The sequence below is a fragment of the Coccinella septempunctata genome, chromosome 4 (assembly GCF_907165205.1).
Source record: "Coccinella septempunctata chromosome 4, icCocSept1.1, whole genome shotgun sequence".
Lineage (NCBI taxonomy): Eukaryota > Metazoa > Arthropoda > Insecta > Coleoptera > Coccinellidae > Coccinella > Coccinella septempunctata.
This window is the reverse complement of record NC_058192.1, coordinates 24763488-24789113: the sequence shown is the minus strand read 5'-3', so window position 1 is coordinate 24789113 and position 25626 is coordinate 24763488. Positions and strand designations below refer to the sequence as shown.

The 25626-nt window shown below is 36.8% G+C and overlaps 1 protein-coding gene across 1 annotated transcript in view; it reads left to right on the top strand.

Moving 5' to 3' along the window:
• The first annotated feature begins 969 nt into the window (after positions 1-969).
• The window catches only part of LOC123311194 (adhesion G-protein coupled receptor G2-like), a 273671-nt gene continuing 249014 nt past the window's right edge, over positions 970-25626 (top strand). The window contains exons 1-2 of the mRNA XM_044895016.1: positions 970-1091; positions 13275-13459. Of these exons, the coding sequence (XP_044750951.1) occupies positions 13296-13459 (164 nt within the window). The 5' untranslated portion in view covers positions 970-1091; positions 13275-13295. The remainder of the gene's footprint in view (positions 1092-13274; positions 13460-25626) is intronic.

Here is a 25626-nt window from a genome sequence, read left to right as displayed (position 1 = left end):
CCAAAATAGGACGCGGCAAAAAGTTGTCAATTCGTCTTGACAACCATTTGAAACTCCTAGGTGATGTCGACAGTACGTTCCGGTTTGCAAATGACATCACGTTCCCCGTGCTCTCTCCGTTCGATCTGTAGAATTTCAAGCCGAACTCAGCCTAAATAGCACTTCCTGAAACCCTGTCTCTTTTTTCAATCACTTTTGGCATTTTCGTAATAAAAATTGATATTAGTTGTGGCAACGGCTTTATGACATTAACGACATTTCATGAGTGCCAACCTTACTCCGTTCAGTTACAAAAACTTGAGAAAATTATATCATGGCCAACCGACTGCTAAAATAAATGTGAATTACTTTAGGATTTATAATACTAGGAAGGATATTGTTGATAATATTGAAATATTGACTGCAGTGGTGGCTCGTGGTCATTTGAACCAAGGGGGCTGAAATTTTTATGACCAATGGTTTAGTACATATTAGTTTTAACGGATCATTCATTAGAAAAAAAAATAATGACTCCAACCCATATACGTTCTGACTCAATTCTTTCCACTAAGTCTTTGAAATGCTCCATCATATTTCCCAAAAGAAATTGGACTGGTGATCCGCGCACGTGATAACCGAATACAAGATTGAGAATTTGGCGAAACCAATTTTTCTTATGTATATCCTCCTCAAAATAGGAACAGCTGCTGTTCTTCTAATTTAATTTCAGGTTTCCTATTCAAATTAAATCTAACTGGCCAAAATCAAAGAGATTTTTTCGAAAATCTGATGCCGTACTGAAGCAAATCACTGATATTGTGTGTATTGAATCTGATTCATCCGAATGTGTGAAGAATGTTTTTTTTGTGTGGATTACATTTTATACGTATGTTTTTTCTTCGACTGTTTTGCGGCGAATTGGTAGCGCACACGAAAGGATGCGGTGGCAGAAGCTATTTGAGTGTTCGTTGTTCGTTCATTCAGCGTTGTGACGCTGGTCGGTAAGGTTATCGGGGTTTGTTAGATCGTGTATCTTCGTTGTTTACGCGAAGTTGACCACGTGCTCGGTCGTTCTGACGTCCAGAACTTCAATGGTTTAAAAGGGGAGGAAGGTAATGGTTTCAATTACCTTTTGCGATAAAAAAAAAATTTGATGAAATCGAACTTGGTTACGGAATTCAGCATGCAAATAGTTGGGACAAATTTTCCATTTTTTCAGGAAAACATTAAAGAATTTTCAATTTGTGAAACAGTTGAGCATTCTTATCGAAAATTGAATGAGACAATTTATAAGTTTCTTGGTATTCATATACTTGAATTTGCTGATAGGTATTTGTGTATTGCTTACTCTGCAACTGCTTGAATATCAGAAGAAGATGATTTTTATTTTCGAACTCTTATTTTCGAGTATTCGAGTTGATATTTTTTATCTCTATTGAATATATATGAATTATTATAAATGCATGCATGAGTAGAAATAAGCATGCACAATATGATATCAATTTTTACTGATTATTGTCATCCTTCCACTTGTAAAAAGCTCCCCTTACCGCAATGCTGCGGATAAATTCTTCCTTCCCATATAATTGAATTCAATAAATTATGCCTTATGAAGGTGAAGCAATAACACTATAATGTTTCAGTGTCAAGATTCACAAAAAGTGATTCTAAAATATGTCTGAATATCCCGAAAATTTCAGGGTATATTTATACATCATCGTCACTATCATATTCCTTATCACTATTACTGTTTCAGTCATGTGCATTTCTCTTGCAGCATTTATATATCGTTGAAACGCCTCAGACTATGGTGATGGTGATGTTTAACCCCTGTTTCAGAAAACTTTGATTGCGCGATCAACGATTTCCAAAACGAAATCACTGAAACTTTTTTTTTTCCGAATATTGAGAACAATTGAGAATCATTAAATGGATGTATATGGATCATAATTTGGTGCTAGAATGATATTCTGAATGCTCATGACTGAATTATCGATTGAAAACAAATTGACCTTTATCTTTAAATTATAAGCGTTCATTCCCGATCAAGCTTTGTGAAACCGAAGGTAAGACTGTGAGTGTGATCACGGCAATAATGAAAATCAATAAATTTGTTATGTAATAAGAAGTTATTAAAGTTCACATTTCCAGTTAAAATTCAGAAATGACCAATTGAAATTCATGTCAGTCAAGATTATTTCAGAAACCGTCAATATTTCAGATTAGTCAATTTATTTTCAGAAATGGTCATTTATTTCAGGAAAACACATGTAATTCAGATTAGACAATTTAATTTCAGAAACCAATTGTAAATCAGATTAATCATTTTCAATTCAGAAAGTACGAATATTATTCAATTTTGATGAAAAAACATTTTTTTTAACATATATTGGGTGATGCAGAATCTGATCTTCTTTCCTTATTTTTAAAATGGGCACCTTATCTTTTGATTTTACTGAAAATTATGAATCTTTCTTTCGTCACGTATGTTAATGCATACCTATCTAATTCAATTGATTTCTTTCTGAATTGCAATTGATATTTTCTGAATTACAACTGATATTTCCTGAAATATAATTGACGATATCTGAAATGAATGTGACTAAACTGAATTTCAAATGACCCTTACTGAAATTGAACTGACCACTCTGAATCACATTTGATGTTTTCTGAAATAAACTTGACTAACTTGAGATACAAGTGATGTTTTCTGAATTTCTATTGATTTTTTCTGAATTACAACTGGAAATGGTTTAGATACTAATGGTAATTCCGTTTGTCAACCTTAATAATCAATTTGCTCCACTTTATGTAATTTTTTTGAAGTACCTACCTACCAAGAATCTTTTAAACTCAAATAGAAATATGGTGAACTGGAAAAAGGGATTGAATTCATAAAATGAATATTATTATACATAATTGAAAATGGGTGATCACCAGACAATGAACTTATTCGAATGGCGAAGATATGCACTGGGAAACTTTACCCCCAAATATGGAAATGCAGTCAGAATACGGTGTAACGAGAGGGTAGTTTTCAAACCTACCCCCTCATTTTAGAATAATTATTTTAATTTTCATTTTTAAGTAATTTTGTTTTGAATTAATTTTTCGAGAAATCTTTTCGAATTTCCAATTCAGGATTCCGACATCGTTCGGAATTGTAAACATACCGCACCGTTTTTGTTCTGTTTTCAGTTCTGAAAAAACGATGTCGTACCGTATAAAACATCCTGAATTGGAAGATAACCGTGTTTTGTTTTGGTCGCTAGCTAGATAAGTCGAAACTAAGACATTTGCATCGACGCAAATTTACCGAATTTCGAATGTCGGGCACATCTGATTTCCGCACCCCCCCTGTGGGTATAAAATCAGATGTTCCCCCGCAGGCCACTTCACTTACGATTTTCACTTGTTCTTAACTGACGATTAATTCACCTGCCGTTCACGTTTGCGATTAATTAGTGCCGTCCGCCGTAAAAACTTAGAGTTACTTTTCTTTTTCTTGGTTTCAATTCAGAGTATACTTTTTTTATTTTTTTTCTCTTCACGGTATTGGGGTGATTTTGAAATTTGCGAGTGCAAGTGGCCAAACCATAGGTAAGACGACACTCCGCCATTTTTTTTGTATCATTAGAACTTCAGCCTCCCTTCATCCCTTCCTACCCCGGGTTAAGTTCCACCCCTACTGCTAAAGCACCCCGCTGGCGTGGATACTCAGGGGGCGAAGAACGCACCTAGGGGTGAGCTGTCGTAGGTCTGTGCCGTCTTTCATCCCCTAACCTGGCTGAAGTCCGATATCTATCCGTTAAGTGTACGTCTCAGGTTCTGGCTGGCGAACAAGTCCGTTAACCCCTTATAACGTTTGAGATCGGATACCGTGTCATTCCGTCCGTTTTGTCCTGTAAATCTCACCGATTTCGAGTCACTGTAAGAATTTTTTTTTTGATGTAGCAGGGGGAAAATCTGCAAGACAGACGAACCACCCTCATCTCCTGAGGGGGAACAGTGTGGGGTTTCTCACTCTCCTGAGCTCGAGATCCACTAAAAACCCTACTGCTTCTTGAATTTTGGTTCCGGGCATTTGCCTATAAACCGTTCATCTCTTGGTCGGTTTTCTTCTCGCACACTATCGTTCTGGGATTTATGTGTTTATCCTCTATTGGACTAACACTTCATTGAAATTTTCAATAAGTTTCTGTTGTTATTTTAATCTCTTTTTAATTGATCTCTTGGTCTCCTTCGGTAAATTCGCATTCTCCTTTTGTCTTCCTCTGGGTCGTAGTCCACTAGTCTCCTGAGTTCTTGATTCGGATGGTTTTTCGCTGTTTCGTATAATTTCTCTGCTTTTCTGTTCATGAATTCCGTTATGGTTTCCCATTTCAGGTCCTTATAAATCTGTCTATTCCTGACAAACCAAGGTGCATCTATTGCACATCGTAGCAGCTTGTTTTCAGTGGCCTGAATTCTTTTGATATGGCTCTTTGCCGCGAAACCCCAGGCAACTGATCCATAAGTCAGTTGAGGCCTAGCAACGGCTTTGATTATCTTCAATTTTGTCTCTTTCGACATGTGGCTCCTTCTTTCTATCAGAGGATAGAGTCTATTCATCGCTGCTTTCGTTTTGTCGATTGCTAGTTTGATATGATTTTTCCAGGTAAGTCCTTTGTCAAGCGTTATCCCTAAATATTTGGCTTCATTTTTCCAGTCGATTTCTTCGCCGTCAACATCCAGTTTTGTTGTGGGTCGCAGTCTTCTCTTCTGTAGTAATATAGCTTGGCTCTTTTGTCCATTGAGCTTGATTTTCCACTTTATGCACCAGTCATTTGTTTCGTTAATCGACTCTTGTAGAACTCGTTCTATTATTTCAGGGTTTCGGTGTCGAGTTGCTATGCCTGTGTCGTCAGCATATAACGTTAGCATGGTTCTTGGATTTTTCGGAATATCGTGGATGTATATGTTGTACAGAAGTGGCCCAAGTACTGATCCTTGGGGTACTCCAGCCTCTATATCTCTTGTTGAGGAGCATTCTCCTCCCAATTTTACGTAAAATCTTCTATTTTTGAGATAATTCCTGATCAACTTGCATATTTTGATCGAATATCCAGCACATCTCATCTTATATATTAATCCTTCATGCCATACTCTGTCGAATGCTCTGGCGACGTCTAGTAAAACAAGACCTGTAGCTTGTTTATTTTGGAATCCCTCTGTTATGTACTCTGTGAGCCTTAATAATTGTTGTTCTGTTGAATGCTCTCTTCTGAATCCGAACTGTTCTGGTGGTATTAGTTCCAGATTTTCGGTTTCCTCATTTAGCCTCGTGGCGATAATTCTTTCTACTACTTTTCCTAACGCCGACAGTAGACTTATCGGTCTGTAGTTTTGTGGAAACTTCTTCTCTTTGAATGGTTTATTGAATACTATGACTTCTGCTGTTTTCCATTTTTCTGGGTAGTGTTCTGTCCTCATAATTCCATTCGCGATATTTGTTAGAGCGGCTATACCTTTTCTAGGTAATTTCTTTAACATAACATTCGTTATTTTGTCGCTTCCGGGAGCTTTCCTCTTCTTCAAACTTCTAATTATTTCCCTGATTTCATTTGGCGATGTTGGCCTATCTATTTCAGCAGTCGCTGGTAATTCATCCATTTCTTCATCATTTTCTTCCACCAGTTCTTCCAAATCTTCATTATCGTCGTCTATCCTGTAATTTATTCTCGATTCTCGTTCGATCGAGTCCGCCAATGCATCTGCCTTATCAGTATTGGTATAAGCCATTTCCCTTACTCCGTGTAGGGGTGGAATTTTAGTCTTTTCTCCTCGTAGGCTTTTTTGCATTCTCCATGCAGAATGATCGATTGTATTCAGTTCTTTAACCCTTTTGTTCCATCTGCTTGTTCTTAGATCTTTCAGGGCATTTTTCAGAACTTGGCTATGTCGGTTGAGGTTCCTTCTATTTAGATCATTTTTGTTCATCCTATATATTCTTCTAAGTCTTCGATTTTCTTGTATAAGATCTTTTACTTCTTTAGGCGTATCGCCATGCGGATGACTTGGTGCTGGTCTCTTCACTCTTCTCGTGCTTTTTTCGTAAGCTTTCAATATAATCTCTTCCAGTTTATCAACCGCACATTCCAGATCGTCTGGAGTGCTTATTGTTGGAATTTCTGTTATTTCCGATTGTATTAAATGGCTGTATTTAGTCCAATTGGTATATTCTCTTTTTTCCAGCAGTTTTTCTCTTGGTTCTTCTCCAATTGTCAATTCCACGGGATTGTGGTTTGAGGTTCCATCTTCCAAAGTTTCAATCGAGAATTCTTGAGTTATATTTTTCAATATCGCGATATCTATTACATCTGGTATTCCTCTTCCAAAAGCAAGATATGTCGGTAGCTCTGGTCCAATAACTATGGCATTTTGTTTTTCGGCGAAATCCTTGAGTTTTTTGCCATTTCTATTCTCTGTTATGCTATTCCATAATGGGGATTTACAGTCGAAATCTCCGTAAGAATTTATGCCATTTGTGTTCCCCTTTTACGAGTCGACAAATAAAAGTTGTGTACGTTGATTCTGACTATCATTGGGCGTCCCTAACACCCTAGACACCAGGGAACCTTGTCTCCGGCTAGTAGCTGCCAGGGTAGGTTTGCTATTCCCCCTTAAAGAATAGCTGGCGCTCGAGTACACCGAGGAAAACCCGTTACAACGGATCGGGAAAAAATATTCGATAGGCAAGATAAACCAACTGTCATCGAATATATGGAAGGGGGTTAAGATGAATTCAATGGTTCTGAATGAATATATCTTGAGTTATAAAACTCAAAGCAAAAACTATGTTATTTGTTTTCTTACTGCTAGTAGTTCTTTAAATTGTTTGTCAGTATGCTGTAGGTCACATGCTGGTAATTTTGATTTACATATTTTTTTCTCTGTATGCATAAACAACCGTATCAATTCGGCATCACGGGCATTCTAGAAGCTAAAGGTCAGAGTGTTTCAAAATCACGACCTCAATCTGAAGACCAAGACAGCTGTTTACAAAACAGTTGTCCTCCCAACGCTTCTTTACGGAAGCGACAGCTGGACGCCCTACAGGCGACATATTAAACAGCCTGAACAAACGCAACAACGTTATCTAAGACAGATAATGCACATCAGATGGTTCCACGAAGTTTCGAATGCAGAAGTCTTGCAACGCGCGAGTTGTACAACAATTGAGACTCAAGTAACGAGGGCCCGACTCAGATGGAGCGGCCACATTCTGAGGATGCAAGACACAAGGCTCCCCAAAATAGCTCTGTTTGACGAATTGACAGAGGGAGCCCGGAAACCAGGAGGCCAGTATAAGCGGTTTAAGGATACACTACATCAATTCCTAAAATCAGTTAATGCCAATCATAACTGGGAACAACTAGCGTTAGACAGGTCACAGTGGAAGTCTATGGTGCACAGTTATAATGGAGACCACAGATTACAGAGTAATCTGTGATGGAGACTCGAGAAGAATACAGCGGAGGCCAGATCTGGTTGGTGACTATCCATGCCCGTAGTGTGGAAGGATCTGTAGGTCACGGTTGTGTCTCACACACAAGAGGTCACACAGTCGTAATTAGCCCTAAGAAATTATAAGTCTGTTCTTTTTTTTATGTCTTTTTGTAGATTCATTCCCGGTAACGGGATACAGCAATGATGATGATGATGTGTTGCGAACTGATACTCATTCAGTAAGCTAGTTCACTAGCTTAGAAAGGAAGCAATTGAAGTAACATCTTCATCATAATTTTTACGAAGTATACAAAGTTCATTTTCATCTTATTTTCGAAATGGAATGTGAAAATTTCCAATCCATATGAAAATTCCTCATAACTTCTTATGTCAGCATTAAAAGCTAGGATTATTTTGATAGTCGGGCAACGATGTTATATACTTCTGACTGCTGACGTCATTTCTAAGATAAGTTGAGTAAATAGAGAATATTTTCGGCTACGACAAGAAGAGACCAATGGCGTAACAAAAGTTATATTATGAGGGGGGACACCAAAGATTCTGCATGCTTGATGGAGGCGTTTTTTAAGATTTTACCATAGCTTTTCGACACCTTTTCGACTGGGTGCGCCAGTGAAAGAGACACATTGGACTGAGCATCGAAAATTCATCTTTACGTTTCTGTCCTTCCTAAATGATATTCAAGTAAACTTTCACATACTGAGGCAGTTGTAGTTTTCCTACTGACTTGATGACGTATCGTCAAATCAATTGTAAAATGTAAAAAAAGTTATTTTTTCTCCTTCGAACCTTAATTTCACCCCATTCATCTTCTGCTTCAAAAAATTAAAAGAATAACAAAGTTTATTCAAAGTTCCATATCTTTGAGGCATAACGAAGTTCGCCTGGTCAGCTAATATTAAAATAAGTGCCCTTAAGTCCACGAAAATATCTGGTTCGTCCTATACTGATAATTTTCAAATATCTGTTACTGCATAAGTTCTCCCGTCGTTGAATAAACGAACTCAGCATTAAAAGCTAGGATTATTTTGATAGTCGGGCAACGATGTTATATACTTCTGACTGCTGACGTCATTCCTAAGATAAGTTGAGTAAATAGAGAATATTTTCGGCTACGACAAGAAGAGACCAATGGCGTAACAAAAGTTATATTATGAGGGGGGACACCAAAGATTCTGCATGCTTGATGAAAGCTGTATTCGGGTTCGGCTTTCGGACAGTCCGAGAATGGTTCTAGAACTGCGCAGAGGATTTAATACTAGGGCGCAACAGTTTTGCGCAGTCCTAGAACAATTCTCGGACTGTCAAAAAGCCGAACCCGAATACAGCCCAAGTTCCGGAGGCGTTTTTTAAGATTTTACCATAGCTTTTCGACACCTTTTCGACTGGGTGCGCCCGTGAAAGAGACACATTGGACTGAGCATCGAAAATTCATCTTTACGTTTCTGTCCTTCCTAAATGATATTCAAGTAAACTTTTACATACTGAGGCAGTTGTAGTTTTCCTACTGACTTGATGACGTATCGTCAAATCAATTGTAAAATGTAAAAAAAGTTATTTTTTCTCCTTCGAACCTTAATTTCACCCCATTCATCTTCTGCTTCAAAAAATTAAAAGAATAACAAAGTTTATTCAAAGTTCCATATCTTTGAGACATAACGAAGTTCGCCTGGTCAGCTAATATTAAAATAAGTGCCCTTAAGTCCACGAAAATATCTGGTTCGTCCTATACTGATAATTTTCAAATATCTGTTACTGCATAAGTTCTCCCGTCGTTGAATAAACGAACTCCCTTTCAACTCTCAGTGTCCTACCAATAAGCCATACTGATGTAACATGACAGACAAACTTCAACGCAATTCGAACCTTCAGATGTTATTGAAGAATTTCTAACTGATATCCGACATAGACCAATTCATTTGAACATAGCAATAATCCTCTGATTTATTGCGCATCGAAGCGCTATATAATTCTGTTCATTTCAGCACATGAATACCACACTCCACACATTGTGCCGGTATTCATGTAGGGTCTCCAGAATGAATTCCTGCTCTCTGTCACATTCGCTTTTTATTGTTTGCTAAAGCGATGTCAAGGAAATTTATCTTTCGGTTTAATTGAAATTACAGCTCCCACTCTACTCTCGCAGTGCGAAAAAAAGATGAAAACTATTTGTTGCTACTTTGTTTACCCCAACGTACAGGGTGGCCATGCCATTGGCCATTTGAAAACGAAACAGAGCCATTTACGGGCCACTTGGCAACATTCGTTGAGCACGCCGTCACAGGTCAATTTTTGTTTAGAGGGAGACCTTTCGACGCATAATTCATTAGTCAAATAGTCACCCCCTGAACAAGGCGGCTCCCACCCTAATATTTTGAATAAGGAAAATAGGATGGGTCATACGTCATATGAAAGTTTATGACGTCAGCTCTCTATTTTTGTATATTTTGCGAAAATCGGATTGAATTTGACTGATGGGAACAGATTTGACAATGACATGAACTTTGTATTTATTTATGACATCCCTTGTCATTTAACACCAGTGAACTCTGAAGGAACTCCTTTTGAATTCACTGTTTAATACTGATGTGCATTTCCTCTCTTTTTAAACCAAACAAATGGGAAGAACTACCTTAAGTACTTGGCATATTTTAATATTTTGGTATTTTTACATTGTTTTTCCGTTGTATATTCGAATTATGCCAACTGTGATTTTTGTGATTTAATTCTTGTCTTTTACTTTTAGTATATCTCGTTATTTTCTTTTCGTTTCCGTACTTCTTACCAATATTTCATATCGCGATGCTTAATTATTTTTGTAGAGTCCCGAAGATGGAAAAATATATTTCCGAAATGTCGGCGAACTATCAGAAGTAGAATCAATTTCCTGTTTCAAAATCCTTATACCTACCACTAGTCCATCAATTCTGATATAGTTTTTGGATCACAACTTCGGATTGAATAAAAAAAGCCCTGAACTGAAAAGCATTGGGATCATTCGGTGACATTTGTAAAAAGTTTGCTGACAATTTTATTGATTTACCTACAGCTAAGATGTCTAAAAACATGGTGTATGCACTGGTCAATTTTTGAATGGAATGACATTAGACTAAATCGAAAATGAGGGATTCGTTTCGTGGCTGCGCCACCATGTTCTATCCTTGTTCTATGAACGAAAATCTAATGATACTCTCTCGCTCTATTTTGTTCTGCGTTTATATCGATCACAGATTACAGTCATCTCTGTGTTCCTGATCCATCAAAGAATCCAAAAAAAAAAATGAACCGGACTATTTTCTCAGCTGTCAACGAATATTTGTGATTTACACTTGAATTTTCGTTGTAAAAACGAATCTGCAGATATTTCAACACTATCGAAGGATTCGAAGGAGTACTTATTATTTTTCTTAAAGATAATTCCTGTTTGAAAAATTGTTTTCGTGAGGAAGGTAATTCGATATGATTTCAATAAAACACAGTTGATTGGCGAAATATTCAATATATTCAGTTGACAGTAACGCATTTTTCACTATACTTGTAGATAAGAATTCGCTAAACTGATTTGATTTTTCAGTTCGTTTTAGCGCCTGAAAAAAAACATAGTAAAATTAATCAGGCAATGTAGGGAAAATGTGTATAAAGATATGAAGAATATATACCTATGAGAGGATTAACAATCTGCTGATGTTAAACGATATAACAGGAGTCCAAGTTGTCACTCACAGCAATAGCTCTAATATAATAATATAATGGTCATTATATGGCAAACAACAAAGAAACAATTTCATCGTGTAGATGGAAAAAAGTTTACAGTTATTCCACAATCGGTCGCCTACTGAAGTATTGTAGGCAGATAGTTGATCTACTTCTCTTGCTGAATCGCCCATAATATAAATTTCCAAAATTTTTGGTCTGTAGGTGGTAGCAGTTATAATCTTACCTTATGACAGATTTTTCTTTGAAACTGTGATGATAAGTGTATACCTTGAAAGTTTGCTGAATTGGTGAATGGTGTGCATAAAGCGACATGTGTTTCTCCAAATTATTTCATATGAACTGTTGAAGATGTGAAGTCAATAGATATATATGCACGTCCTACATTGGTCCGACGTATTGGTGGTATTGGAGCTCAACTGAAAATGTATATGCAGTTTCAGTTTTTAACATAAATCTAACCTACTCAAGTTTCATTATCTATCTCAAAGTCCTTTCAATTTTGAAGCATCCCTTACGGCCAGGTGCATAGCTTTAATTTTATAGCATTCTTTAGTCCTACTGAAATGACGTTACTGTCTCACCGAAATTTAATGTAAATGAAACGTTCAAAGCACACCTGCATATGATACTTAATAATTATTGTACTGATCACTCATACTCAGAATAATTAATTAACTGATCACCAACCAGAATGCTGGACGTTGAAAACGTTGAATCAATATTGAGATGCATTGACGTGTTGATCATTTGTCAACTATCCTCCACCAAGTGTCAATCACTTGACTATGGATGATATATCCTAGCCTACAGTTTGCGCAAAATTCAAATTTCGTTTAGTTTTCTTGATTTTCCTAGTTCTATGGAACAATTTTCCGATTTTTCCTCCGTAATAATCTTCTAACGCTCGGTTTTAGAATACAAGGTTAATCTTTGGTCAAGGAAATTTCACAGGTTAGGCGTTTTACAATCACACAAAAAGTGGTTCACTATCAGTAAACTTAAGCAATACTAAGAAGTATAAGAAAACTTGAATGAATAAAATCTGTTAATTGGTTTTCACGTTATGCTCAAATTTTATTAATAAAGATTAGATCCAAAATTGTACTTTTGGACTCCTTGATGATAAAAAATACTTAAACCAGCTTAGTGTAGTGTCTCTTATTCCATAGCTCCACACTTTCTGCAATATCAACTCATGATCCAGATTATCGAACGCAAACAGGCCAGCAACATCATCAAAATCCGACAATCCTCAAGTGCATCCAATATTCTTGCAATGAACTGATAGATCGCTATCACTGTTGATTTTTCTCTGATATATCTATGTTGGGCTGTAGAGAATAAAGGATATTCGGTGAAGAATTTTATCAATTGGTAACTGACTATAGGTTCAAATATTTTCGAGAATATTTACAAATAGAGTTGTGATCCATCCAGATAACGGACTTAGCCTAGGTTGTTTGGCTTCTCGAAGAAAAAATAATTTTTTTAATATTTCAATGATACAGATTCGTTAGAGTTTGAAGGTTAATGCAACACTTGAGTTACATAAGGCGAATAGTTTCCGAGAAGCAGAATTTTTTTTTAATTTGAGGTTTTCGACGAACTTTTGAACTCACCGTCTCTGTGAGTAATAACTATCTACGAATATTCAATACAGTATTTTCGAATATTGGTAAAAAAAATAAGAAATCATATGCCGGATTCTGCCAATTATTAGCTCAACTAGAACATTTGAAACTTGAACCAACCCTGAGAAGCTCCTAGCTCTTGGCTTTCATGAATTAGTTATGATAAAACAGAAAAAGACTGATCTGAAATCTATTAACACCCGCTTTCACAAAGCAGCCTGATTGGAGATCACCTCAGAAATCTCGCATCAAATTATGATCTATTGTACCACCATTCAATGATGCTCCATTGCTACTTATTCGATATATTCAAAAATAAAAATGTAAAACTGATTCCGTTGTGGAAATCGAGTGACTGCCAATCAAAGTTTTTTGAAACCAGGTGTGTCCAAAGGTTTGTTTTCGAAAATGATGTATCAAATTATTTTCTTGCAGATTTCCACAAGTGCTTAAAATATGGATAACTTCTACAGTTCTCGTTTACATGGATTTCCTAATCTGAGTAGGGGTAGTGGTAGTATGGAGTCAGCCCTATCAGAACAAGGAATCCTGTCTCTTCTGATTGTTTTGGGTAGCAGTGTTTCCTTAGTGGGCTTGGTGTTCGCTTTTATAACATACAGGTGAGTGCCACATTTTATTCGTTTGAAGTAGGTAATCATTAGTGGTCTCCCGAATGTCCAATTAGTAAAAGGCGATTTCTTGAGGAATTCAGTTCGCTGATCATGATATTCGAGTTGCTATATACCTAAAGCTAGTAATTCCAAGATTACAGTTTTTGTCGGATTTTTCAAGACGTTGTTAAATACGCAGTATTTTGTTTTCACTTCACATAAAGTGGAATTGGGGGATAACATTCAATTTTCATATTTTCTCTGTAGAAAAAATGGCCATGGATCGAAACGAACAGTAAATGTCAGAATCCAACAGAAGACCCTTCACTGCAGCGGTATAAGATATACTGTATACTGTACGAGGATATATTTTATTATGCTCCCTCTAGGATATTTAGACAGTTTGATTTTTTTTTTACTACCAAAACAAAAGAAAATAGAGGAATGCAGTTGATGGCATTATTAGTTTCTCGAGAAAAGACGACCGTAACGTGGCATGAATTTTTCTCTATCTCGTTGAGTTGAAAAAATTTCAGTTCGGGTATAACGAGTTGTGCCCACCCTGTAAATTTCGGTCCATAGAGGGGCATTTGGAATTGGACAAGGAAAGTTATCTGAATAAACATTTCATCAATTGATGCAATCAGAGCTCAAAACAAAACCTAAGAAAAAAAACAAACTTTTACTGTAATAGTATAACATCCAGCTAGACTTCTGGGGCTTCAGTTTAAACAAAAAACTTCCGTTAGTGACTCCATCAATGAATGAAATTAACTATACCGCCTATTGTGAACGTCAAAAAAAAAATAACCAACTTCTGGCGGAGCAGTATGGGATGTACTATATATTTGGTTCCACAGAGATGGCCATTTGAGCTTTTGAGACTTTCAGATTCGGACAAAAAATGAATCTCATATGTCATTCCATTAATGAATGCAACAGCTAAATACTTATCTCGGTCGCTTATTCTGAACTTGAAAAAGAAAAACAAAAACCTCTTTACGGAGCGGTATGAGATTAACTGTACATTTCTATCCATAGAACTGGCACAATGCACTTTCCGAATTTGAAAAAAAAAATTAATTTGAGTAGTCATTCTATCCATAAATGCAATAAGCTCACCACTTGTCATGGCTGGAACAGTATGAGAATGACCATAAATTTTGACATAAAGACCAGCAGTTATACAGTTTTCTAGCATAATTTTTCGTCATTACTCTCTCATTTTACTTAACAATAATCGATAAAACACACAAGAGTAAGGAAGGCGAGCAATAAATGAAATTAATTTAGATATTAGCATCCGATTATGCTAGTTCGATTGAGATCGTATCACTTGTTGATTGTTAATGTGTTAATGAAGTGTCAGAAGTGTTTTGAATTTTTTTTTCGTTTTTTCCTATTTTCTAATGAATAACCACTGAATATATCCATGGGAGATGATTCCCCAAGATAGGGGTCCTATAGCGTTCCGCGAACAATACAGGAAGATGAAAAACTATTCGGATGGACCTTATATTTTCTCATTCCATTGAGTATCATATGCATCAAACTGTTAAAGTCAGAAATCTATCTCCTACCCATATGTCAAACTTCCCATTCTGAATGTGAAATACATAAAAGTATTGCCAGGGGTATTGGGATATTCATGAAATGGAGGAAGCATATATGTGATATTCTCATTTCAGCGTGTCAGTGCGCTTTATAAAGACGTTGTTTGAATGAAAACTGAAAATAAATACAATATAGATATGGAATATTTACCGGAGTTTTTCACTTTTGTTCAGGATAAAGAGGTTCTTTATAAATAAATGTAACATCGCAATGGGCGTCAGTTTTGAAATTATTGATATTAGGATCGAATCAACCATACGTTTTCAATAAACTAGGTATAAATGTCCATCCTTTCGGTTGAGTTAAAGGCACCAATGCTCGACAGTGAACCAGAGGATGACACGAAAGAAGAAAATATTTTAGAAAAGAAATAATGTTTTATTTTGCCTGGCTATCTTGAGCTGGGAGCCTTATAAATGAATCTCAAACAATTAAAGTTCTTAATGGACCAAAGAAGATAACAGGTAGTGCCTGAGAATTAAATATAAGTTTGATGAAACTTTTTTCTTTGGTCACATACTGACTTATTATGTGTTTAAATACAGACTGTTTGATCCATCGATATCAATTTGTATGTCAACTATTAGTTTCTGCCAATTCCATGTTTAACACTTGAGTATTCAAATGATATACCTAATATTAAAAGTTCAGCCTTAGGCGCGGTTCTCACTGGAGCGATACGATAAACGATGCGACAGGTGATTCGATAAGCAACCCGACCCTGATTCGACACGGCTCTCTTATAACCGTGCAAACGCAATGGAAGCAACTAATTCAGTGCACACTGAAGCGATCGCGATACTACACCGATAAATATCGAAATCGCGTCGGATTGGGGGACACAGCTGTCAGGTCGCTTAAGCGACAGAAAGGTGACTGTGAATCAAATCGGAAAAAGTAGCATAGAATTTCGTAATTGAGTGACGATTAAGCGCTTGATTTGGCTATCGTATCGCTTCAGTGTGCACTGGAGTGTTGCGAAGATAAAAGTTGCATCGGGCGATAAAAGATTGCTCGTGTTGCATCGCTTATCGTATCGCTCCAGTGAGAACCGCGCCTTACTCCAATGGTTTTAAATTTAATTTTTTTCAAATCTTAAATTTTGCCCCAAATTAGATGCAATAAAAATAAATCTTCCTAAAATGACTACAATTTTACCATTTTACATTTTATTTACTAGTTCGAAGAATCAGTTGTGTTCTGTGTAGGCTTTGTTACTGTGTCCTTACGCCACCTTAGGCACAGCACTGTTAATTTGAAACCATCAGTGAATGGTGGCCCGTACCCGTATGAACTAGAAATTCCTTCTCTAGCCCGGGATCGAACTTAGTAACTTGCGGTTGCGAAATATGGAGCCGACTCTTCTAACCAGAAATCTACGGACACTAATTATAAATTGAAGAATCAGCCTTTCTAAAATTCTTTCTCTTAAATGTTGGTAGCCCTTAGACTAAGGGTGACCGGCACCGAATGCGAAGTTGCGCGAAGCTGAGCATTTTCAGTACTAATATAATTGACAAGCTCCGAATCGAGTGACGTAGCTCGTGATTTAGCATTGAAAAAGCACAGCTTCGCTCAACTTCGCATTCGGTGGCCGATCGCCCTAATATGAGTATCCAATGAAAGGATTTGCTCAGTAAAATATGATAAATGAAATTACTTCTCTATCAATTCAAAATGGACAACCGACAAAGATAGCCGACTAGTTATATTTTCAAGCACTCCCAAAACACAGGTATCAAATGAAAGGGTTTACTGGGAAGAAAACGGGAAAAAATGTCTAAATCCAATATCCAAACTGGTTATTCTTCACGAACTCATTTATAGATGTCAAATCGAATATTTTTCTGAGAAGAATAGGGTAAGTGTACCAAATTTCGTCTACCCTAACCGTTGCCCCTATAGGCGACAAAAATTCCGAAGTATTGTCTTTCCAATAACGCGAGCTAGTCATGAACGAGCATAGGAAATCCCAGATAAGTCGAAACATCAAAACGCAACTGCAGACCGGTTTCGGGATCATTGTCCCTCATCAGTACAGTGTAGCGCTAAATATTCCAACCAGAGGATAGGGTCTTCCACGAAATCGGTGCGACGTTTTAAGAAATTATTTCGATTATCATCACTATGAGCAACCTGTCCCGCAAGTACTGAACCAAGACCTCACTTTATCTGCAGACTCCTACACCAATTCATGGATCCCAGATTTAACTACTACCTTCAGTCAACGAACGTGCAACAATTCGACAAGCGACCTTAGGGGAGCCAAGAGGGGTTCGGATGTCAGGCCTACTGACACGGTATTCGAAAATGTTTGACTCTGTTTTACTGCACCTACAGCAGAAGTTGCCTTTTTTTGTTTTTATTTGAAAGTACTGGATGTTTAGGTTTAATTGACAATAAAATTTGGTGTTTGTAATTCATAGTTCTCGATTCATTCCAAATCATCCTTAGATATCTAGGCCTTATAACCCGCACCAACCAGATAGTTAAAATCATTTTTGAAAAAAAGTTCTCTAAAGCATTAGGATTTTGAAATACGACTGTGACATTTACCTATGTTATAGGGGGTGTTTTCATTGGGAAACAGAAATACTCAAAAGGCGAATTCTGGATATAAATTTAGGCACCACATAACGGTCTCTAACTATCCTACTAACCTAGATTTTTTTATGAAATTTGCCCATTTTATGCTTTTTATTTTTTTTCTCACATATTTTTTTATGTTTCTATATCAATTTTGAATTATGTATAATCAAGGTCTCTGGAAAATTAGGTAACAATGAGTTGTTCTGCAGGTAGAGAAGAGGAAACTAAATATTAGGTTGGGGAAAAAGAAATCCATTATTTTCACTTTCATTTCATAGCTTTATTTACCATAGTTACAATCATTCGTTTTGAACGTTTAAACACGGTCTATCAAAGTTTTTTCCGTTCGTTTTTTCAGCTCGTGCGGCACCCAAACAACAAGCTTCTTTTTGAATCCAGCCTTATGCAGATGGTCCAAAACTGTTTTGTGGTCGATCCTTAGTTCCTGAGCGATGCTACGACAACTCTCATTCCGATGTACTTCTATCATTTTCATGATTTTATCGACATTCTTGACTATAGGCCTCCCAGTGCGTGGTGCATCTTTCACATCAAAATTACCGGAACGGAATTGATGAAACCAAAATTACGCGTCATTGGCTGTTACACTATTGGCACCATAAACCTCATTTACATTTGCAGCCGCCTGACTTGCATTTTCCCCTTTATCAAAGCAACATTGTAAAACATAACGAATTTTTTCTTTGTTCACTTCCATCTTTGACTCTTTAATTGACAACTGAATCGTTCTGTCATAACAATGAAAAAGCGTGTTTTGCTAGTATGCTGGTACATGAATTCCTCTTTCTAACGAGTATAATAAGTTTGTCCCAATTCGACACATACATAACGAGGTATAGGTTTATAAAACCATCTGTCAAAAAAATTATGTATTTCTTTTTCCCCAACCTAATATTTGGTAACTTTGAACTAATAATGGCTACAATAGATTTGCTAATTTATAATTGAGTCACTTATATGACACTTTATGGTATCCAAGTTCCAATACTTCTCTGTTAAGTTGGAAATTCATGCAGTGAAATTGTCTGAGCAAAAAAGTGAAACACACTTTTCAGTTCAGTTTTTTGTGTCTTTTCAAATATGCGAACGGATTTTCAAAATTTCCATATGCAGGATGTTATTTCATGTATACACTCGTTTCCTGATTTTTGTTAACCCAGACCTGAATTTTTCTTGTGGTTATTAGGTGATTCGTTTGAGCAGCGAATCAGAAATATGTGTGGTCGTTTGTTATGACCCCAAAAAGAATTAAGCAAAATTTATTATAAAACATCCTATACCTCAGTTACAAAGACATTCAGTACCAATAAATGTGGTATATACCATATCTATATGCGCCATCAGTATTTCCAATGAAACAACCTGTATAATAGTACAAGTTCAAGTAGACGAGAGATTCTCCTAGTATTGTTATTTGTATCGATTCAACTTTCAGGTCTCCAAGATACGGATAAGTTCAATTTCGATAAAGATCTGCGATCAATTGACACCTACTCTCAATACAACCTGAATTCACTAGAAAATCTTATTTCAAGCAGACCAAATTCATCATTCAATGAGTGGTTGCTCCCCCTGAACGTTGAAAAATGCTTAGTATTGCATGTCGGCAAAAATAACCCAAGACATACCTATATTCTGGAAAATATTGTTTTGAGAACAACAGACAGCCATAATGACTTGGGAGTGATAGTGACAGAGGAACTTTCGTGGTCCAAGCATGTTGAGTATGTGGTATCAAAGGCAAGACGATCTACCTACCTGATGAGCAAAGCTTTCCATGGATGTCACCCAGAAGTTTTTGCGAAGATCTATACCACCTATATTCGACCTATTCTGGAGTTTTCCGGTCCAGTATGAGGCCCCCACCTGGTGCGAGATAACGAGGCTCTTGAGAGGGTCCAGAGATGGGTAACAAGGATCCCATATGGTCGGTCTAGACCCACCTATGAAGAACGACTCAAACTACTCCATCTACCATCATTAGCAGAGCGTCGCTTGAGAGGAGATCTTATAATTACATATAGAGCCACACACCAAATGCTCTACGGACTCGATCATCATAACACCTTCTTCCTCAATTTAAATCACCTACGGGATCATGAATACAAGCTTCTGAAGCAAAACTTCAGAACGACTACAAGACAGCAGTTTTTGCCCAATCGGGTGTTCAACGTCTGGAACAATCTGCCTGCGGATATTGTTGGAGCCCCTTCTGTGAACGCGTTCAAGTCCAGATAAGGGTGGTGTGCTCGGCGGTGACTGTGTTTGTGTGATTTGCCTTTGTGCTTGTTGGTGTTTTATGCTTTAGTTTCTCTTTCTGGTGTACTTATATTTGAATCTTATTTTTTATTTCTGAGCTTTTATAGGTTCCTAACCTCAGCTCTCATTTCATTTAATAATAATAATAATAATGATTAATTTTTCTATCAGACCTAGACTGACTTCACTCATAATATACCTGTTTCATCCTTAGTGATTTGAAAATCTCAGGGGTAATAGTGAAAACAACATATTTAAAAAATGAGAGAGGCTTATCACAAAGTTTAGGAGTGTACGTCAAAGGCTTGGAATATTATATACAAATGATCAATTTAATTGTTGAGAAAATTACCAGTAATTATATCGCGAATATGGAGAATCGGTTAGGTTGATAGTGATGGGATATTCAGTCAATATGGAAACCTCCATGAAAATTATTGTGTATAAGATTTAACGGATTTCATTCAATCTGATAAACTTACAATTATTGACTTCTGCAACATAATAATAAGTATCAATGGTGCTCGAGAATTCAGTGCAAAATTTATTTGGAAGCATTATCATCGTATATTTATGCACCATACAATTAGCTGATTATTTCTCACTTCCGTGAACTAACGAAGGTTAATTCGAAACGTAAATTAACTTACCCTTATTATGTTGGGGCGTGATAACCGGAGTGTGAAACAAGATTTATCAAATGAGTGTGAAATAAGTTTCAAAATAACCCTGGTCGGTTAAACATACATTGATTATCATCCCCGTGGGATCTGAAAGAAACAAACTGGAAGTTACATTACAATGACTCTCTCGTTCACAACGTTCAACACATATCCATATCAAAGACGAATTATTTTTTAGGGAATTTATCACTGAATTAATGATATCCTTGTAAAGAGACAACCTATTCCTATACCGCTTCAACACTGCTTAATCTAAATAGTTCTGCAAATACATGTGAGTGTCATTAAGGCACGTTATTTGTACAATGCTATATACTTCGATTATTTTGGATTCTGTATATGTAATGTGATTTTTCTTGATGTCCTTATTTCAAGGAAATCGTCATAAATAAAAATGGCAGTCTGTTTTGCGTTGTCATCACATCACTTAAAAAGGACTGAACTGATTTTATTAAGTTTTTCTTTGAAACTTTCCTCATATTTCATGGAAGGTTCTCACGGGGAAAAATTTTGAAAAAAATGCTTAGGAAAATTTGAAAATCAACAAAACTATGCGGAATTTAAATATCGCGCGTATTGACAAGTCTGTGACAAGTCCTTTTGACACTTGCTGGCTGTCGACAGTTTACAAATCAACAACAGGCCCCAATATGTTGATTTATGGTTCTCAAAGCTCAACTTCTTGGTTATCAGATATTATTGTGAGTCTGTTAATAATATTAATACTTAACTTTTTTTATCTGTCATTTACTTCCAATTACTAAATATTCCCTCACTATGACAGGACGTCTGATGGAGTCAGCTTTTACCCATTAAAATTATAATCTATTTTTTCTCGAAGAAAGACATTGACGTATAACAAAAAAATAAACCATTTTCGAGTTATTTATGGAAAAACAGATTAAGAGTTGCAGCATCTCCAATAAGCGACATCGATCATAAGGAACACTACATTTTTCTTGGTTTTCTATCAACCGTAGCACGTAGACATACTAATGTCACCGGTGTGAACCTAGCAGACCGTTTCCAGCAGACCGTTCGACGGAAACACCCGAACGCGGTGACCAGTGGCGTACTGCCAAAAAATTTTAACACGGAAACTATTCGCCGGAGCATAACCATATTTGAAATGTAGGATCGTTATATCGATGATATTAACCACAAACAAAATCAGCGACTCGCATAAGGATCCAGGGGGTTATTCGTCATTCCTTAAACTTCAAAATTTTATAACACGGAAACTATTCGCCGGAGCATAACCATATTTGGAATGTAGGATCTCTATATCGATGTGATTAACCACAAAAAAAATCAGCGACTCGCATAGAGATCCAGGGGGTGATTCGTCATCCCCTAAACTTCAAAATTTTATAACACGGAAACTATTCGCCGGAGCATAACCATATTTGGAATGTAGGATCTATATATCGATGTGATTACCCACAAAAAAAATCAGCGACTCGCATAGGGATCCAGGGGGTGATTCGTCATCCCTTATATTTCAAAATTTTATAACACGGAAACTATTCGCCGGAGCATAACCATATTTGGAATGTAGGATCTTTATATCGATGTGATTACCCACAAAAAAATCAGCGACTCGCATAGGGATCCGGGGGGTGATTCGTCATGTGGCTGTACGCCACTGGTCACCGCGTTCGGGTGTTTCCGTCGAACGGTCTGCTAGGTTCACACCGGTCTAGTGGAAAACTTTGGTCCACCACACTAAAAAGGAAGATTTACATTTAAACTAAGGTAACTGTTAGTAAACCAAAAAAAGCCTTTAAGGTATGCAGCTGTCTGGCACTTGGGGATATAACCCAAAAATAATGCGACGGATGTACGTCATGATTGTGAGACCGATTATAAGTAGTGCCTAATGGTCTGATAGTGATAGCCCAAGCAATCCAGAACATTACGAGGAGAATAATAAGAATTAATTCAGATGCATACCACCCGCCGCTATTAATGAATAGAAAGGTTAGCCTATGGCAGTTTGGTGTCACCTGATTGTGTTAGATTCCTGGGTCTACATGTTGATCAAAATCTCAAGTGGGTTCATCAGGTTGACTATGTCTGCAAGAAGTTTAATAGAGCCTTTTATGCTATATCCAAACATAAGAAGGCACTTCCAGCAGGTGCCCTAATGGGAATCTATTAGGCCTGCCGCAGACATGCAACTTTTCAGTTGCGCAACAGTTTGATTGCAAGCGGTTCGAAGGCGCACACAAAGGCAATCGCTGCAACTTTTCAGTTGCATGTCTGCGCGGTCTCATATAAATGCATTGTACTCACTTCTGCAACTAAACAGTTGCAAAACTAAAAATTGCATGTCTGCGGCAGGCCTTAGGCGCGGTTCTCACTGGAGCGATACGACAAGCGATGCAACATGAGCAATCTTTTATCGCCCGATGCAACTTTTATCTTCGCAACACTCCAGTGCACACTGAAGCGATACGATATCCAAATTAAGCGCTTAATTGTCAATCAATTACGAAATTCTATGCTACTTTTTCCGATTTGATTCTCAATCACCTTTCTGTCGCTGAAGCGACCCGGCAGCTGTGTCGCCCAAACCGACGCGATTTCGATATTTATCGATGTAGTATCGCGATCGCTTCAGTGTGCACTGAATTAGTTGCTTCCATTACGTTTGCACGGTTATAAGAGATCGGTGTCGAATCAGGGTCGAGTTGCTTATCGAATCACCTGAAGCATCGTTTATCGTATCGCTCCAGTGAGAACCGCGCCTTATAGTATGGTTTACTGTCACCTATGTTATGATCTGGTTTTGTGATGATCATCGGCTAAGTCGGGCCGAGTTTTCGTGTGCCAAAAAAAAGATCTTGAGACTCATATTCCGTCTGAAACCTCTTAACTTCTGTCGTCCACCTTTTCACGATTACAAGATCCCGACATTTCCGTGTATTTTTATTTTAAACTGCCTTTTATACTTTCATCAGAATAGACATCTTCTGAAAAAATGTTCTGACTATCATAACTATGACACAAGGCATGGCAACAACTTTTATGCATATCCAAACACCATTAGCTGCTGTTTGCAGTAATTTATTGACAAATAATTTTATTTAACACTGAAAAATATTATGAATCACAATAAAATATAGCTTATGTCCCTTATGAATAAATAATGTAACTGAAACTGGTAGAAGAATTTTTTCAGTAGTTCCCGAGAATACTTTCTACAAACATTCAATTGTTTTGTGAAAATTATTCTTTCCATATCTTATCATTCTTATCAATTTCAAAGCGAATTTCAAACAAGTGAGGACTAACTGAATAAATTAAAAATATTCATACCGATAAGCCTCTAATTGTAATTTGTAGCGTGATTCAATATATGGTATAAACTTCTAGACTGTCAGTTTGGGTTTCTAACATTTTGTTTCGACGTAGGAGTCTGAAGAAATACATTAGAGAGTAATTGCAACTTGAAAATACCGCATGCGGTGCGTTATCCTATTCGCTGAATATTACATTTTTTGTTCGTTCCGATGGGACACATATTGCAGTATCATACTTTGTATCGCGCCATTACTGCAAGGATACTGACGTTTTATGGTACATTTTCCAAAGCAATGAAAAGATGCAATAAACGACTCATCAGTCATGCCAACAGTAATCCGCAGAAAAGCGGACAATTTTTCAGAATTTAAGTTGTCAAAACTGCGCTACGTTGCCGGTGCCAAGCTCCATAAACTTTGGTTTTGGCTATTTTCGATTACTTATTGTCTGTTATACTGATATTTCATTGGTTTTTTACAATCAGTTCTTTTTAGTGAAAGATTTTTTAGGTCTTTTAGAGTTCAATATGGGGCTGCATCCGTTAACTTTCTTCTATGTGTTCCAAACTGTTCTCTCGTTATCCTTCCTTTTATGATAATCATTCAGTAATTGAAGTAACATGTTTATCATCATTTATACAGAGTTCATTTTCATCAAACTATAGAAATAAAATCTCAGAATTTTCATGACTCAACATGAAAATTCGTTATATCTAATGTCAGTAGAAGAAGCTGGTATCATTTTTACAGTCTAGCAACGATGTTTTACTTCTGACTCATGACGTCAGTTTGTTGCTAAGATGAACCGACCAAGGGAGGGAAATTGAAATAAAAAAGGGTTCTTAGGAGAAATCAGGGGCTTAAACTGTCTAAGCGGAGGACTGATAAGTATATACAATATATAAATTTCTCATAATTGGTTTTTTGGAGTAATTTATAGTTATACAAAAACTAAATCTTTTACGAGAAATTCAACTCTACAGGTAGATCTGTTCGTTTTTACGGGTATAACATCAGTAAGGTCAATCAAACTTTTGAACGTAGGTAGATACTGTTAAAGATTTTTTGTTCTACTTGCTGTAGTTGTACTCTCGGAAGAAAAACGTAGATATCTATCTTCGAACTCAAAATACTTGAAAAGGGTTAATTTATTAAGAATACCTACCGCTTGAGCCGTATTTTGGATGAATAATTCCAAAAATTTTGCGAGTTGAATTATTTCAAATTACAAAATAAGATCGACCTTAGATGTAAAAGATGTACCATCCATCTACAGCAGTGAAATTCGTCAAGTCATCTTTTATAGGACGCATTATTTGAGTCATTTCAAGTAATATGTAATCTCTTTTGTGTTGGAGGTGGAATTTCAAAAATTGTTCCTACGAAGCGGGCAGGTATTGAATAAAAATCTCACATACATAAATCTCGTGTTGAACTTTTGATCACCATACTGTTTTATGACCTACTGAAAACACTCATCTAATTCGAATCGGGGGTCTTAATCAAATTCTCAATTCCAATTTGAGATTCATGAGTTAACTAAGATCCATCCCCCAGTCGACATTTCAAAGACAATATCCTGCTCCAAGCTTTAGCAGTGGAGTTACCCATACTGCTTATTTATGCGATGAAACGTATTCAGGACGTTCGAAAATTCGAAAGTTTAAGTCCTCTACAATTTACATTCATTCATATTCGTTATTAC